This window comes from Thermobia domestica, chromosome 9 (assembly GCF_964235325.1).
Source record: "Thermobia domestica chromosome 9, izTheDome1.hap1.1, whole genome shotgun sequence".
NCBI classification, from domain to species: Eukaryota; Metazoa; Arthropoda; class Insecta; order Zygentoma; family Lepismatidae; genus Thermobia; species Thermobia domestica.
Window position 1 is genome coordinate 41,803,484 of NC_137462.1, and position 18,339 is coordinate 41,821,822.

Genomic DNA, 18,339 nt, shown 5'->3' on the forward strand with positions numbered 1-18,339 from the left:
ATTTTAAATTATCCCTGATACAGTCCCTGTCATCTCTTTAAAATTATCTAAACAGAGTAACAAGCTACTACTAATTGTTGATAGAATGGTGAAAGGTGACAGTTTTGGATTTAAAGAATGAAAGTTATTTTTTAAAAATCTTCTTTGAACTAGATACAAATTTCAAAAACCGGCCATAAAGGGACTGGTAAGAAGTTTGTACCTCACCGGCTTTAATCAAAATAACAGCAATATATCCGGCCAGGCCGGTGAATAACCGGCCAGTTGGCAACCCTATTCTATCATTGAGCTACGTGGCTTCCCCGTTGTTAAGGCATTCATGTAATTTGTGTAGGAGGTCCAGATGCTTCCATTCCCACATCTGTTAATTTTACCAGACACCAATGAAATCGAGTGAATATAGTGTAATATTCTGTAAAGTAACGGTACACGAGTTTTCTCACTTTTTTTACTATAAAATGTCTATATAGTTTGTACACCAAGTTACAAATAAGTAATTTCTCTAATAGTTCTTTATCTATGACTTCGACCTCCTGCCCATAGCAGCTCGGAGATTTAGGGTTTTGTTGGTGCTCATAGGTAGGGTACTATCTCCTGCCTGATGTAGTGCAGAGATAGGTGAGGATACTTCTTGCTTAATGCAGCTCAAAGATAAAGGTACAGGTGTCTCTCCCGCCCGGTGCAGCTTGGAGAGATAGGTAGGATGTGACCAGTTGATAACTAATGTCTTCTACCTCGAGTTGTCCGCATTTATAGCCTGTTTTGGAGGCGGAGCCTGTAGTGGGGTTGAAGAGGTCCTCTTCGTATTTCTTCGTGTCCTTTCGTGTTGTTTCCTCGGAGAGTGCATCCGTCTGCTGCTTGCTGGTACTTCGTGTCGAAGCACGCAGTGGTGTTGACTAATATGAAGGGATATTGCAATAGGCATGCTGTGTTATTATTCCGTTAAAGTAAGGGGTAAAAGTGCAGGGAGACGCCGTCCCTCACCTCTAAAAAGTATATACGGCGTCTCCCCAATTCCTAAGAAATTACAATGGTCAAAGATAGGCAGGGGAACAGTATGACGTCATGCCGCTACCCGTCCTCTACCTTTTCAGATCCATTTTACCCCCTCGTTAAGGTAATTATTTCCTTTGACTCAGTGCTAACCATTGTAGCCTTCATATAATCCCTACCCTACCACCCTAAATTATAAATATTATTAGGATATAGCGAAACAAAACTAAAATTTAATGCTGTATGATAACCATGCAACTTATTAAGTTGAAACTGATACTTAGGTATACCTTCATAAAGCATTTCATTATGGCACTACTAAGATGACAGTGCAAGTATGTAGTATAGTTAATGAAATGTAGCTCAAAATAAATTTAGCTTAACAGTAATATTGTGCCAAGAGGTTACATATCGTTTGATGGATCACACAGAGCTCAACAAACGGGAGATAATTGTATATTCTCATGCGTAGTTTTCGAGAAAAATCAAGAGAAACTAATTTTATGGTGCTTAAATTATGTCGTTCCTTGCCACAACAGTCAACAAGGATTTTGCAATATGAGTGAATATAGGCAGAACCAAGTCAATTTAATGTAAATTTAATAAGACAAATATAAACATAAAAAGTTCCATCACTCTTCATTTTATAGTAAATTTTTAAAATTATGTCATTTATACTGGAATTTTTGTAAATGAAAAGCAGGTTTTTAACACAGTTGTCTATCTCTGCTACTAAAATTTCCGGTTGTTCCTTTTTTTTTTTTTTTTTTTTTTCATTTTCGTTACATGACTTGTCCACCTGAGCCTCCATGCTAATGCACTGTTAGAGGCATTATAATTACGTATCTACAATTTAGAAGACATTGATTGAATAGAACGAGTTTTACATATCGTATAAATAAATGAATGATCTATAACAGGACGCGAAACTAATTCAATTTCGTTCAAGCTTTCGAAACTTACATCAGGTAGCAATATTTTGCAGACAACATTATTAGTCCTATATTCGATGAGTGTGCAGCAACTAGAATTAACTTTAGAAATGCAATCTTGTTCAAAAACTCCTAGACACTCACCTCCTCCTAAAAAAAACTTGTATTTTTGTCTTTGTTTCAAACAAAAGTGCTATAATAATTCCATAGACTGCTCTGAGAGTTCAGCCATTTATATAGAAGTGTGTGGCCAGTTATTTTAAAGAACATTATACAGGGTGGCCCAAAAGTAGATATACACCCCTGCACTGATCAAGTATAACATTCTAGCTTATGGGTTTATTTGTTTTGGCTGTTCCGGGCTTAAGGTATAAGTAAAAAATATATTAAGAACAAGTAGAAAAGGAACTTTGTCTACCTGATGGATAACGATAAGAAATTATATGAAATACAATGAGTAGATCAGTACAGGACTGTATACCTACTTTTGGGCCACCCATAATATTTTTTGCATTTATCTGAAAAAATATGTGGGTTCATAAGATCGCTCAACCCCTTGTAGGTAGAACTAAGTGCAAGCCGATTCCTCTGTTTTGCATAGTACGCCACTGGCTGCATTAAAAGTAATGAGTTCTTTGGTTGGATTAGAGTTTAGCGTCCCTGTCAGCACCAAGGCTGTATAAGACATGGATCTATAGCTTGATGTGGGATCCAAACCACATGAATTCTTACGGGGTATTTCGCGCCAAACAATAAATTGAAGTTTCTATTTGGCGTATTTTAAATACAGGAAATAACTTACCTGACGAAGTTTCAGCTTTGAATAATAGCCGTAAATTGATAATTTTGTAGCTGGCACATAATAAAACGTCAAATTTCGTGTGAAAGTCTGTAGCTGAAAGCTGTATATAATTCATCTCCATATCGCTATTCTTTCAACAAGTGTGTGCCTAAGGAATAGTATGTGTGGGGTACACACATTGTTTTCTTTTAGTTTTCCGTTTGCCATTGTTATTTTAATAACTAGTGATTAGTTTCCCGATTGGGAGAATTGTTCGCTCTTCATTGGTTTTTAGCAAATCCTAAGTACATACTTCATTTTACTTAACATTTGTTCCATGTATTTTCCGCTCATTCGTGTTCTCAGTAGTATTAGTGATTTACTTTTTTTCGAAAAGTTTACATATTCCAAACCTCAACTTTGTTAGCCAATTCCCAAGCAAGAGGCGTATTTGTAATGTTGCCCACAAAAGGAGAAATAAGGTTGTTTTGTCTCTAAATTTTGTAGAAATTTCTTTTCATATTCATTCTCGAAAAATTTTCTCATTAAATGAGAGTTTTTTGTCTCATTTTCTAAATTTATATTTAAAAGTGTTATCAGAATCCTGTGCCATGAGAGGTTCACGAAGGTGTTATATAACAATAATTAAACCATATTTATAATTGGATATATACTGTGCAATGACTTCCGTATCACTAAACATTTATCATACAAATACTCTTCATTGTGTTCGTACAATCATTTTATAAATTGATAGTTTTTGTACTATGAATCATGTAACACTAAAATAGAAGTAGAGATCAAAGACTTCGGTGAACTAGTATTGCCCACAAGACTCGTGATTTTTTTTTTTAAATCTCGTCTCAAATTTAAAATGTAGTCACTGTTTCGATTCTAGTCTCGTAAGCAACACTATTGTTTTGCTAAGCTTAAAAAACGAGAACGCATGCCAAGTTTCATTAAAATTGAATAAAGATTACGAAAGCTATCGTCCCTTCCCCATGCCGTTTACGTCGCCGACACCTAGTGGCCCACTTGCGGGTAAATGTCGATCGTCGATATAGCGACGCGTCGAAGGATTGCGGCTAGTGTTCCATTGGCGGCAGGGTTTCGTCGAGTCGAAACAGATATCTCGAGTCGGGGTATTGAAGTTACCACCGCGTAGCAGCGAGGACTTCGTTTTGGTCCGCGCTCCTTCGATTCGTCGCGGAGAATCGCAAAGGGACCAACACGAACTATCGCCAGTCATGTGCATGCGGTTATTATTATATATTATTTTATCCTGACGAATTGTTCCTAAAGTGAGCTCCGGGGGTCAAGAATAACCACTGCCTCAACATCACGAAGTGAAAAATCTTGAATGCGATAATTGTATGAATTTAGATGGCAACTGTCATCGTTCATTAGCAGGGTTTCGTCGAGTCGAAACAGATATCTCGTGTTGGTGTGTTGAAGTTCCGACCGCGTCGCAGCGAGGACTTCGTTTTTGTCCGCGGTCCTTCGATTCGTCGCGAAGCATGACGAACTATCGCCAGGCATGTGCATGCGGTTATTATTATATATTATCTTTTCTGACGAATTGTTCCTAAAGTGAGCTCCGAGGGTCAAGAATAACCTCTGCTTCAACATCATGAAGTGAAAAATCTTGAGTGCGATAATTGTATGAATTTAGATGGCAACTGTCGTCGATCATTAGAAAGTGAGTATGGGAGAACTATGAAATAAAGTAAATAGACACGCGTAATTGTGTTATAAAATTACATAACGAACGCATTTTGTCTTATTCCAAACAGTTATCGTCTAATATACATGGTTAAAAGAGCACTCTGATTGACCAAATTAAAAAGATGTCAACAATGTATCTCTTTACAAGCGACCTTTCCTTCATCGACTCCGTGGCGAAGTCGGAAGAACACCCGCCTAGTCAGCATAAGGTTGGTAGTTCGAGCCCCCTCCCGGGTACTTTTTTGGTATTTTTTTGAAGTGTTTTTTAGACTCACCTTAATGTAAACAAATCACACATATAGGCGATTTAACATATTTTGGCGGAATAATTTTGTGGTTCATTGGCGTTTTGTCGCGCCTCAGCCGCTGCTGGTATAATTTTCAAAACGGAAGAGGGGCCACCGCGAATCGTCATTGCGAGGCCGCCAGTTTTTGGCGAGATATCGCTAGTTGCCCATCGGTGGTCCACCGACGCTTACGGCATGGGGTTGTTAGCATCAAAGCTATATAAAACATGGACCTACAGTTTAAGGCGGAATCTGAACTACTGTAAGGCGTTCAAGTTTCATAGAACTTTCATCAGGAATCGAACTCGTGATCCCGTGCATCAAAGGCAAGTGCGTTAACCACTAAACTAGCGGCAAAAATACAAATGTACGAGGGAGGATCAGAAACTAATATAACGGCCGATATTTCTGTAATTTCGTCTGTTATAGTGAAATGAGGAGTGTGTGGTAATTTTAATGCATGGAATTAGCAATTGTGCAGATTTTGAGCCACCCACCAGCTATGGCTCTAGTTGTATATAAACACAAATGTCGATTCATTTGGAAAATTGGTCTCGCGAAGAAGTGCGCTCAGTTATTCGATTTCTGTGGGCGGAACCTGTAACTGCGGCTGACATTGAGGATTGATGCAATAAGGGCGTAAGTCTGAAACAAGTTGGAGAAAAACGATGTTGAAAATTTAAGTAGTGTTTTTTTCTTACATAAAACAATGCAATATGCAGCATTTTATTCCGATATTGAATTGAAATTGTTAGGTAAAATACTTCTTTATATCGTATCTAGCCTATATCACTTGGTTGAATCTAACTTACTATAACAGTAATCTACTCAAAATCACTACTTCGTAAATCTTCTTTAGTCGGGTTTATTCTTTATCTGTACCTTTATCCTAGCTTCATATAAATCTCTTAAATCATATTTTTCATCATTATCATATCTTCTTGTAATCTTGAAATACTAAATCATATCTTTCATAACATCAATAATCTTTTAACAAAAGAGACACTGACCAAAGCTTAAAACCCACTTTATTTTAAATTATAATTTGTAACTGTTTCGGATATCTAGCATATCCTTCTTCAGACACTATCGAAATTAATGAAAATGCAAACATATATATATATATAAATGTTGTTATAATAAAGTTTAAATTCTTTAACCGTCATATATATAGTCATTGTTATAAAAAAAATTAAATTCTTTTAACAGACATATATATCATTGTTATACTTTTTTATTTTTTATTTTTTATTTTTTTATTTTTTTTTTTTTTCTTATTTACTGAGGCCTTCATCCAATCCTATAAGTCTTCGTGTTCACTTTCCAAATAATCACGTTCCTTCATTTTTGGTTCTTATAAGGGCCTTTTTTTTTTTTAAATTTTCTTTTTCTCTATGTTATTCAAACTTCCTTGCCATAACTCATTAATTGGTAAGCCACCTGTCCAGTTCATCAGTTTATCTCTTCCTACCTTCTTTATCCAATCCGCTTCTTTCCACTTCCTTATTATCATTCTTTTCTTCATCTCCAATACTTCCGTCTTATTCCAATTAATTCCGTGATCGTCTCCTTAACATGTTTGTATATGGCATTGGTATCTTTCTTCCTCCTAACATCATCTTCATGTTGTTTTATCCTTTTTTTCATTCTCTTTCCTGTCTCTCCTATATATGACATATCGCAGTCCTCACACCATACCCTGTAGATGACCCGTTTTTCCTCTTCATTAATCTTTTTAGTTCCTTTTCTATTCTTCTTCTTTATTGATCTTAATAAAGTTTCTCCACTCTTTCTATAAGTTCTGACCCCTCCTTTCTTCAATAAATTCTTCAGTTTCTCCGTTTCTTCTCCCATACTTTCTATGCCATGCCATTTTCCACTCTCATCCTCTTCATTCTTCTTTCTCCCTCTCTTCCTCTTCCTGCGTTCTTCTTCCTTTTCTAACTCTTGCTTGCTGTAACCGTTCTTCTCTAACTGTCTGTAGAATTTCTGTATGCTCTCCTTCCTTCCTTCCTCTTCGTTCTCTATCATTTCTATTCTTCTTATCATATTTGTTATGAAATTTCTCTTTGTACTCCTATCCACGTCGCTCCTCTCATGGCAGTACACTCTCGTTGAGCACTCTTTCTGGTACCACCTCGTAACCAGCCCTTTTCCTTGTTTTATTATGGTCATGTCTAAAAAGTTTATTCTTCCATTTTCTTCCAGACAGTTAGAGAAGAACGGTTACAGCAAGAAAGAGTTAGAGAAGGAAGAAGAACGCAGGAAGAGGAAGAGAGGGAGAAAGAAGAATGAAGAGGATGAGAGTGGAAAATGGCATGGCATAGAAAGTATGGGAGAAGAAACGGAGAAACTGAAGAATTTATTGAAGAAAGGAGGGGTCAGAACTTATAGAAAGAGTGGAGAAACTTTATTAAGATCAATAAAGAAGAAGAATAGAAAAGGAACTAAAAAGATTAATGAAGAGGAAGAACGGGTCATCTACAGGGTATGGTGTGAGGACTGCGATATGTCATATATAGGAGAGACAGGAAAGAGAATGAAAGAAAGGATAAAACAACATGAAGATGATGTTAGGAGGAAGAAAGATACCAATGCCATATACAAACATGTTAAGGAGACGATCACGGAATTAATTGGGATAAGACGGAAGTATTGGAGATGGAGAAAAGAATGATAATAAGGAAGTGGAAAGAAGCGGATTGGATAAAGAAGGTAGGAAGAGATAAACTGATGAACTGGACAGGGGGCTTACCAATTAATGAATTATGGCAAGGAAGTTTGAATAGCATAGAGAAAAAGAATATTTTTAAAAAAGGCCCTTATAAGAACCAAAAATGAAGGAACGTGATTAATTGGAAAGTGAACACGAAGACTTATAGGATTGGCTGAAGGCCTCAGTAAATAAGAAAAAAAAAGAAAAAAATAAATAAAAATAAAAAATACAACAATGACTATATATATATAGTCTGTTAAAAGAATTTAAATTTTTTTAATAACAATGACTATATATATGACGGTTAAAGAATTTAAACTTTGTTATAACAACATTTATATATATGTCTGTATTTTCATTAATTTCGATAGTGTCTGAAGACGGATATGCTAGATATCCGAAGCAGTTACAAATTATAATTTAAAATAAAGTGGGTTTTAAGCTTTGGTCAGTGTCTCTTTTGTTAAAACAATCAATCCAAAGCCATGAGTAGTCTTACTATCAATAATCTATATCTTCATTATATCTTATTTCTTACTATTTGCACATACTCATGCCCAAATTACCTTAGAAACGGCTAGTGCACATTTTTCAAACACTTTCTATCTATGTACTCTTATATTCCAACAGAAATGTTACCAGGAGGCTAAACAGGTATGGCAAAAGACAGAAATACATTTGATGCAAGAAAGGGCGTAAACTCGCTTACGCCCTTATTACAGCAAACTCCTCAATTCATCGGCAGCTGGTAGAGAAAATGGCCAAGACTTCCCATCGAGAGCGTGATGTTTCTTCACGACAACGCGCGCCCGCACACAACCCAGAAGGCGACTACGATGTTAAAGCATTTTCGCGGGGACACCCTCGACCACTCTCCCTACAGCCCAGACTCGCTCCACACGACTTTCATCTGTTTCCGCACTTAAAGGAGCACTTAGGAGGCCATCCCTTCGCTTCAGACGAGGAGGTGACTCACTTCGTAACACTGTGGCTGAAGGATAGGATTTTTACCAGCAGAGAATCTTCAATCTCATCCCACGATGTGACAACTCCTCAACCGATATGGAGACTAAGTCGAAATATAACCTAATATATGTACTATCTGTTGGCTGTATTGGTTGTATGAAATAATATACACACGTTTCACTGCAGGCTTTGTAACCTTACTTTCTGAATACGCCTCGTATGTTGAGTCGAGCGGCAGACGCTCCTTCAGGGATAATGCAATCGCCTGAGACGTATTCCTATAATTTTATCATGTTCCAGCTTGGGGTAGATTTCGAGTGAACTCAAATTCTACTCAAGATTGTCCGTCGTCCTTACGATGGTACAAAAGAAAAATCCTGTTTACATCTGTTGAATGTTAGTATCATTTCTTAAATAACGGCCTTGGCCAATTCTTCCTTAAGACAGTACGCTAACCGCATACATAAACGAAGTTTACTGGCTAGAGAATGGGAACATTTGTTCGGCAACAGCATACCGAACATAGGTTATATCTGTAAACAAAATAAACTTGTCATTAGAAATTTAATAGCTTTTTAAATATGCTTATTGTTTCCCTCGTTTAAATCGTGATGTTATCTGTGTTTGTTTTAATTTTTTTTAACGACCAGTTGTTGAATTTTATGCGAAGAAAAACCTTCTTGAGCCAACTATTTGTGTCGATAATCTTGGCAAGTCAGAGCGATTTTTTATTTATTTATTTATTTTTTTTTTTATTTTGCGGATGTTTTAGCAGTTCTTTTACATCATAATAGCGTCTGCTACGGAAAAGCAGAATAGACATCGTAGTGATCTCGTAACTCAAAACGACTCTACATTCGAACGCCGGAACCGAGAACAGCTTAGGAAAGCATTTCCAAAGTAATCGGATTGGGGAACCTTTTGGACTGAATTTTTCAGTGAGTTTTCTTGGAATTGTTCACTCACTGCAGCAAAACTTCCTTTTAAAGTTCTTTTCCGCAGGTAGAGCGCTCTGATACATACGCTTACAAGAAGGACTTCAAAGCGACAAAGAATATATTTGTTATCTTTATAATGTGTAAGGTAAAGCTAGAAGAGATGCAGTATATGGAAAAATTGATGAAAGAGGTTCGAATTGGCTCCTTGAGATAAAATACGAACTGATGGTGTATCAGAGTAATTTGTTTGATACATATGATAATAAAAAGTGATTCTTGCGATTATCACTTGACTGTGGCTAAGGTAGAAAATACGGTCTTAAATTGTAGTTAATATCGTACATTTTAATTTTAAAATGTACACTAGCTGTACTTACGCTCTCTATACAGCGCATCATTCACATATGAGCATGGATCTCCTTGTCATTCCGCACATCTGTACGTGTCCCTATACAACACAAGTGAGGGACAACTTGATAAAAAAAAAAAAAAAAAATGGCAAGGAGTATCATAAAGGGGAGATTTGTTTCGATTATTTTCTTCAATATCTCGCACCGTTTGGAAGATTTGAGCCTATTTCGCTTGGAGTGTCTAATTCATGTATGATCAGTATTTTCTTTCTTCTTGCACGCAGTATGTAATAAGCAAACGTATTACACAGACGATTAATTATGTCAGTGATATGTGATATTCATTGGGAAAAACACTCCAAACAATAAAGATCCATCTTAGACTGGAGAAATGGTTATCCTTCGTTTTTCATTATCATTTGGCCATGAAACAAACGTCGGAAAGATATACTAACCCCGAATACAAATATGTGGTGTTGGAATGTATAACTCGCAGGATATGATGCTTTTCAAAATTTCAATACCCCTAAAAATGTAAGAAAGAAAAACGACCATGATTTTTTTTTTGTAAATATTCAGTTAAAACTGAACAATCTACACAAAATTTGCAATCGATCAGTTGAAACGGCATCTTTCTAGAGCTTGTGGTTTCCGGTATATTACTGTCAAAAGAATTTGCCACAAAAAAAAAATCCACAAAAACATCATACACTTTTCTTGACCACAGATATATAAACCTATCATTTTAATATATAGATTGTAAGGGAAAGGTCGGTAAAATGATCCCTCAAGGTAAGACGATCCCCCCACGCCTACAGCGGAAATTTGTGGTACTGCCTGTCGTATGACGTGCTTGCCACGTTACACACCAAAGGTTCTAGTTGCTCAGCAAAAGTTTAAAGAATTGCTTTTTGTGTTACTGTGGTAGATACAAATAGCATTTTATGGATATTCCTTCCAAAGTAATTAGTACTTTTTGCTGTTTTGTACTAACGTATTCAGTATTATGTAGATGGTACAGTAACTGCTGGGAAGTCAGTGATTGATGCTCTTCATTAAGCAATGAAGACAGGAGTGTTCTTAATAAATTGTCCCGTAAGAACGTTATTTAATGGAGGGCATATTGTAATCATTTTGCCTTCTAATGATACTTATACTCACCCTCTATGTTAGAAAATAAGAGAGAGAATGATATCAGAAGATTGTAGGCACTAAAATCATAAATTCCATGTAGGGCTGCCTACCCAAGCCCAATTATATATATGCATGTATAGATGCAAATCATCATAATAAACACGGAAACGTCTCAGTCTGTTATGTCTGCTTGAGTTATATAGTTGTCAATATCATCATTAATATTTTGTGTCAAATTATAGCTACCACGTTGAACTTTTTATGCGACAATTATATTTTAAAGTATTCAGTTATTAAATTACATAATTGTACTTCACTTTACAAGTATACACATTATTGGATGTTCACCAGATTTTTCACAAAGGCAAAATGATCCTTTCGCAATAGGTTCAAATATATGTGAAATTAATGAACAACATGTTGATTGTAAAAGTTCAAAGATATATGTTACGACCCTGAGATAATGACTAATTGTACTAACAGAATGATCACACTGAATCATTCGAGCTAAGATATGAAGGCCAATTTGTCTTAAAGGATCATTTTACCTATCTTTCTCCTATATATGTTCTCTGTTCTGCTGTTAGCTAAGTAGGGAAAAGTAGAATAGTGGTTTCCCATTGCCTTTCCTCAGTATCCCAGCCATTAAAGTCACTAACCACACGTGGGACTAATGTCAGCAGTTGCTGTACCAATCAATATCATCTCCACCTACTTTACTATTGGAAGAACTGCTGCCTTCTCCTAAGACACTCTTCGTCTGGCTTAGGGGGCGCGGTGGCTCAGTGGTAGAGCGTTCACCTCCGGTGCTTGGGGTCCCTGGTTCGATACCAGCCGTGTGGACTTTGTGGTGGACAAACACCGTGCTCGTGGGTTTTCTTGGGGGGTTCTCCCGTTTCTTCCCACTTTCTTCATTCCACCATTTTATGCATTTCTCATCATCACCGTCTCCTTTAGCCTAACCGGCATATCCGTAGGACGTAAAACTCAAAGATTTCATTTTTATTTTCTTTGTCTGCCTTAGTCTAGTTAGATCAGTTCGGCAGAAGTGGTCCTTCTAGTAGTGAAGAATGGCACGGGATTTGTTACTAGAGTAACCCACCTCCACCTAGTGTTAAATAAACAAACTAGAGGGCAATACTTTTCAATTAAATGGTAAAGGCCTCTCTGTGCAAGGATCTATATCACGAGAAAATACTTAGGGTTAATCCAAATCAGAACGTAATGTTCGAAATAATGCGAGATAATGCTATCCATACATCTACCAATGCTACTCCGAACCGAGCAATCTTTTTATAAGGGATAACATAATTCACTCACAACGTGGAGTACAGCAAGGCGACCCACTTGGACCAGCACTGTTCGCCCTAACAATCCATCACATTATTAAGGATATTAACACAGATTTAAATATCTGGTACTTGGATGACGGTACCATAGCTGGAAATATCGACGTAGTACTACGCGCTTTTAATAAAATTCGTCTAGAAGCTTCATCTATTGGATTGTTTCTTAACTCTGCCAAATGTGAAGTGAGTTTTCTGAGCGCCAGAGCTGATGAAGTCCATGACCTTTATGAAAAGTTTAACGAAGTAGCACCTGGTATCAAACTCTTATCACCTACCAATGCGGAACTTTTAGGGGCTGCCATCTCTACCGAATCAAGGAGCAAAATTTTATTGGACAAGATATCAAAATTAGAATTCTTCTTTTCTCAATTATCAAAACTTTCTGCACACTCCGCTTATTATTTACTACGAGCTTCACTCTCACTTCCAAGATTACTGTATTTCCTCCGTTGCTCCCCTTCTTGGCAGGATGATAAATTACTTGACAAATTCGACCACACTCTTAGAACAGGACTGGAATCCATTCTAAACTGTTCTTTGAAAGACAGTTCATGGTTACAAGCTTCCTTACCAGTTGAGAATGGAGGCCTTGGGATTCGTCGAGCCATGGATATCGCCATACCTTCTTTCCTCGCATCATTCTATGGCTCACGAGAACTAATTGGATCTCTTCTTCAACAGGAAGTTGACTTAGACTCGATTCGAGATGTACAAGAATGCACCGATAAATGGACTAGTCTGGTTGGAATGGATCCCCCACCTATCGACAAAAGACATGTTCAGTCTGTTTGGGATGAACCTATAGTCAAGCTTCGTTTATCTTCACTCCTATCATCAACTAATAACCCAGATGACAAAGCCAGGCTGTTAGCTGTCTCTTCCTCCAAAAACGGAGCATGGCTTCAAGCCCTACCTTCTCACACACTCGGGCTACACCTTTCTAATGAGAGCTTTCGTATTGCTACAGCTCTGCGCTTAGGTGCTAATATTTGTGAGCCTCACTTTTGTCCTGCTTGCAACGCATATGTCGATAATAAAGGATTACATGGCCTTTCATGTAAAAAAAGTGCGGGAAGACAATCTCGACATCATATTGTAAACGACATTATTTGTAGAGCCCTCGTTTCAGCGGGAGTTCCTTCAATAAAAGAACCAAATGGTTGTTGCCGCTCTGATGGTAAAAGGCCTGATGGCATGACCTTGGTACCGTGGAAAAATGGAAAAGCACTAGTCTGGGATTTCACATGTTCCGATACGTTTGCTCCTTCCAACTTACCCCATTCTTCAATTCAGGCAGGTCTCGTCGCCGCTCACAGAGAATCAGACAAAAGACTAAAATACTCAAACCTATTGGACAAATATTGGTTTGTAACAGTAGCAATAGAAACCAGTGGGTCTTGGGGTCACGAAGGATTTAATTTAATTAATGAAGTTGGTCATCGAATAGCAATCAAAACTGGTGACCCCCGAGCTACTGCATTCCTTTTCCAACGTATCAGCATCGCCATCCAGCGCGGGAATGTGTCATCGATCTTAGGCACATTACCTCCTGGTAAAGAACTGGACGAGATTTTTCTTCTATAACACACAATAAGACGGAAGGAGACATATCCGAGGAGGCTGACAACCACTTTGACTATGTTCATGAAGAATGTTTTGAATCCAGTTTGGATAAATATACATTGTTGGAAGTCATGGCTAATACCGGGAACTGTATTAGATCGAATAGACTACAACATAGAACAAGTCCAAGTGCAGGTACAAGAAGGACTTCAGCAGCTGCAGAAAGCAGAGAAACATCAGAAAAGAAGTCGGAAAATGATGTGTGTTCTAGGAGTGGCAGCTTTTACAATCTTCTTGATGGTGCTGTTGATTGTGGTGAAATTTTAAAATGTTTTTATTTTACTAATTGTGCTTTGAACAAGACTGAAGAATAATTAATGATTCCTTTTATGAATTCGTCGTCTTCTGCTTTAATGCGACTTTTATGTATAATATTCGTTCAACAAGAAATATATAAATATATTTACATATGTAATTGATACCATATGTATATTTTTAAGTAGTAAATATACACATTATCTGTAAACGTAGTTATTCGGATTAATCCAAGTAGTGATTAAATTAAGGGGATCGGGTCAGATGCTCAAGTATGTTTTGCCCAACCATTAAAATGTGGGACATTTGCTCAAGTACCTTATTTTGCTATTGATCATGAACTGAAAATCCCTAACAGGCGCGAAAATCTTGACTAATGGCCAGAACGGGGGATTGAGATTTTCATATATGATAAAATATACGCAGGGTTGCCACAAGTTAGATAAAATTTTACAAGATCTGAATATTCCTGAAGTATCTGCATACACTTGCAATTTAGGACTCAATCCTAGCAGTTATCACATTCTCAGTATCATATTTTCCATATCACAAAGGCAAAACACTATCTGAGCAATTCAAAGTATAGTAAGAACAGGATTTCTTTCATTGGTTAAAAGACTAAGAAAAAGAGAATAATTAATTACAGACGATATTGTATTTAAAACAAACTGTCCTTTTACACTGTATGTACGAATTCTTTCAATAAATCATATTAATTTCTTAGGTCATATACAGTATAATTCAAATGAGCTGTATTGAGGGAAATTATATTAAATTTTCCATTGTTCGAAACAAAATGTTTTATGCGTAGGGTATAACAAAGATTTAGAATAATGTTAGCCAAGAGACGAGATTCAAGGCTCTTTGATCTTGAATAGGAGGCCTGAAAGTGTTGTCTTTTTTTTCCACAGCACTAGTTTGCTTCATGCAAAAATAAGCAGGGGATTTAGAAAAAAAAAAAAAACTTCTTGATCTTTTTGTAATGGTCTATTTTAGGAGGTATTCTATATAACTTAGTATTATTTATGCTATCAGCAACGAGAGGTAAGCCTGGGGTAGCCAAGCTCCACCCAGAACAGTGTTGCACCCCTATAATAGTGTTCGAATACCATAGGTCGTTGAAAAATCCTCAGTTATTGTAAGGGCCACGGCCCACTCTCCCGCCCCCGAGCAAGATATTGTACTTACACTAATGTCAAGTCCCAGATGTGTCAATAGAAAATATACAGGCATATCTAAAAAAAAAAAAAAAAAAAAAAAAAAATTGTATGAAGCAAGTCACAGCAGAAGAAAAGACATATTAATTTTCAGTCTTTGTTAAAAGGGATTATGTGCAAAACTTTCAAACCATAATCGTATATGCACATAAATATTCTTGATCAAGAGATAAATGGTTGTGAAAATACCTGCTGTAGATCTCCAAATAAAAATATTAGCAAAGAAAAGTCCATGTTACAAATTGTGTTTATCTCGAAATGATTTTGTCAAATATTCCCTAAAATTGACGTGCTGAAATGAAAGATAGGATTTGAAGAATATAGCAGTTTAGTGTACATGAAATACTAAGAAGCTTAGTAAAATTCAAAAGTGGATTTAGACCTAAACCTTAGGTACCAGAACCTAGAACGGCACTAGTTCACAGCACTAGTTCGCAGCAAATTTAAGGGGATGACAACTCTGTTGTTTGAAGGTCGAAAACTATGTAATCTCAACCCAAACTTAGCAACGCCTGAAATATTTAGCTGCTCTTGCTATTAGACATAAGTTTATTCTAAAGCTACAAGCTGCATTAAATATAGTAAATAAATCTGCAAATGAGTTCTGCTTGTTACTCCGAATCACAATTTAGCTTATCATGTGGCTTCACAAATTCTACTCGACAGAAATGTGAATCACAAATTAGTATTGTATATTCAACATGATTCGTTTTTCATAATATTCTTAAATAGAATATAATATATAATAGTTTACTGAATTTCTAAAGTAAGGGCGCAATATTTTAATTGGGCCTTTAGGCGCAGAAATTGGAAATCCGAACGTAGTGATATGAGTTTCAGACAATATTTTCTATTTGAGAAATATGGAATGATAACACTATGATGTCATCCCTCTGCCTTGTATCTCTTCTACTATCACGTGTTCAAAAAATGAAAGTAAATTTAACTAAACAATTATTATGGTACTCAGTGGCATATTTAGAGGGGGGCTTCCGGGCTTAAGCCCCCCCGAAATCTTACTTACTATAGTAAAGTATATGAAATATCTTGCAGAATCTTCACATTTTCAGGCAAAGCCCCCCCGAAAGTCAGCAAAGCCCTCCCCGAAACAAAATCGTAAATACGCCACTGATGGTACTTATTTTAGGGGATGAGACAGTTGTAAGTTCTCCGCCCTTTTATACCTATACATGGTAATGATAATAATTGTACATAAAGAGGTTTTAAGCATTCACAAAAGCTTATTTCTTTATTTTCAAAGTTTCAGATGCAGTAGAAATCATTATTTCATTATGAAAGCTTAACACGTAAACTGAAAATTTGTTAGAAAGAGGGCCAAGAAATTATCATCTAGAAACTATATATATATTGAAAGTACCCCTGTCATTCACCTCACTAACCACTGAAAAAACTGTCCTGGATGCAGGGGCGGATACAGGACGGAATCCTGGAGGTGGCGGGTCGACTCCAAGGGGGAACAGTCAGAGCTGATGGAGGGGAAATATTCGTCTAATGATCTAAAGCCAGGGATGGATCCAGGACGGACTTCTGGGGGGCGGTGGGTTGTAATACAGCTACTTAGAGCTACTTTTAAGAGATCCAAACTCTGGGATGGGTTTTATTTATATATAAAATAAGAAAGTTTCCTCTTCCTGGGGAGCTATCGCACCGATCCGCCCCTGCCTGGATGGCCTAAACAGGATGTACGGATTCGGGATTTGAACTCGGAATCTTACGATTAGTAAGTGGAGCGCAAACTATGTACCAGATACTGTTTTAATATTGTCTTTTCTTCTTAATTAAGATTGAAGAACATTTTGATGGAACTACTAATAAGAATTATGTCTATTACGTAGGATAATAATAAAAAAGTTTGGCGAACGAACCTAACTTTAAATGAAAATTAAACGTCTCTTTCAAAACAACAACAATAATAATTATAAACTGATTTATTCAGCATATATTTGAAAACTTGGTCCTAACGGCGTCAAATCTCTGGTTCGTGGGATCCCTGATTCGATTCCAGCCCGACAAAGTAGGCTTAGTTGTAAACACCGTGTGCGTGGGCTTTCTCTGATCCTACTTTTTCCTCCAACTTCCTTTACTCCAGCATTGTGATCCGTCTCACCCTTGTGTCCTTTAGCCTCGGTGCATAGCCATGAGACGTTAGGCAAAAAATAAAAGTAACGGCGTCAATAGAAACTCAGTACTTAATCAATATAACTTCTTGTTTTTGCTTCGTTTTCACCTCGAGGTAATTTAGTCATTACTTTTAAGTTGTGATTTCTTTTTAAAGAAAAGTTCAGTGAATTTATTGTAAAACAGGCATTTTATATTGTAAAGTCTTAGTTTATGCTTCTTTTTCAGTTGAACTATTTCAACTATGCTTAATTTACCATATTTTTAAAAACAACACAATTTTATCTGATACTCTGCAACCCTGTCTATCGGAGACATTTCATAATAGTTTGCAGCGAACTACCCCCCCCCCCCCTCCTTTCTGGTATTTTCTAAGAATGCAGCAAGTGTTCCTTCTGTTTCGGTTCATGATCGTCAGATTAAGAAAAAAGATAACCACTATAGGAAATGACTGTGGTTTAGAGATGGGAAAATAGATGATTGAGCAAATGACCCTATTTCAAACTTAAGATGCACAATCGTGTGACGTAGCACTCAGAAATACAATATACAGTTTTCAAAACCCTAATGTCATTTACTTGTGCAACTGATCTAATTGAAATTTTTGAGTAATTAAACTTGTAAGCAAACAAAAAAAAATCCACTTTTCTGCAAAACTTTCTCTGGACAGTATAGTCCAGAACCCAGGATTGTTTCGGTAAAACTAGGACTTCTGGTTGGTCACCCTGTGTTAATTTGCAAACCAACAAACTAATCCTTTCGTTCACAGGATATGGTTATTATTATTATTATTATTATTATTATTATTATTATTATTATTATTATTATTATTATTATTATTATTATTATTATTATTAAGTATTCTGCATTTTAGCAGGCTGTGGGACAGATGAGGTTTTTTGGGGGGCTGGAAATGTTTCTATCACGTTTCTCA

At 36.7% G+C, this 18,339-nt stretch overlaps 1 protein-coding gene across 4 annotated transcripts in view; it reads left to right on the plus strand.

Moving 5' to 3' along the window:
- LOC145694601 (pre-piRNA 3'-exonuclease trimmer-like) overlaps nt 1-18,339 on the plus strand; it is a 165,421-nt gene that overhangs the window by 135,770 nt on the left and 11,312 nt on the right. For 3 of the 4 annotated variants that reach the window (XM_081770974.1, XM_081770976.1, XM_081770979.1), the window contains one exon: nt 6,927-7,864. The exons of the other annotated variant lie outside the window; for it this stretch is intronic. In XM_081770974.1, coding sequence (XP_081627100.1) covers nt 6,927-7,395 — 469 coding nt within the window. In that variant the 3' untranslated portion in view covers nt 7,396-7,864. Of the gene's footprint in view, nt 1-6,926; nt 7,865-18,339 lie in introns of those variants that run through there. 4 annotated transcript variants of the gene reach the window in all.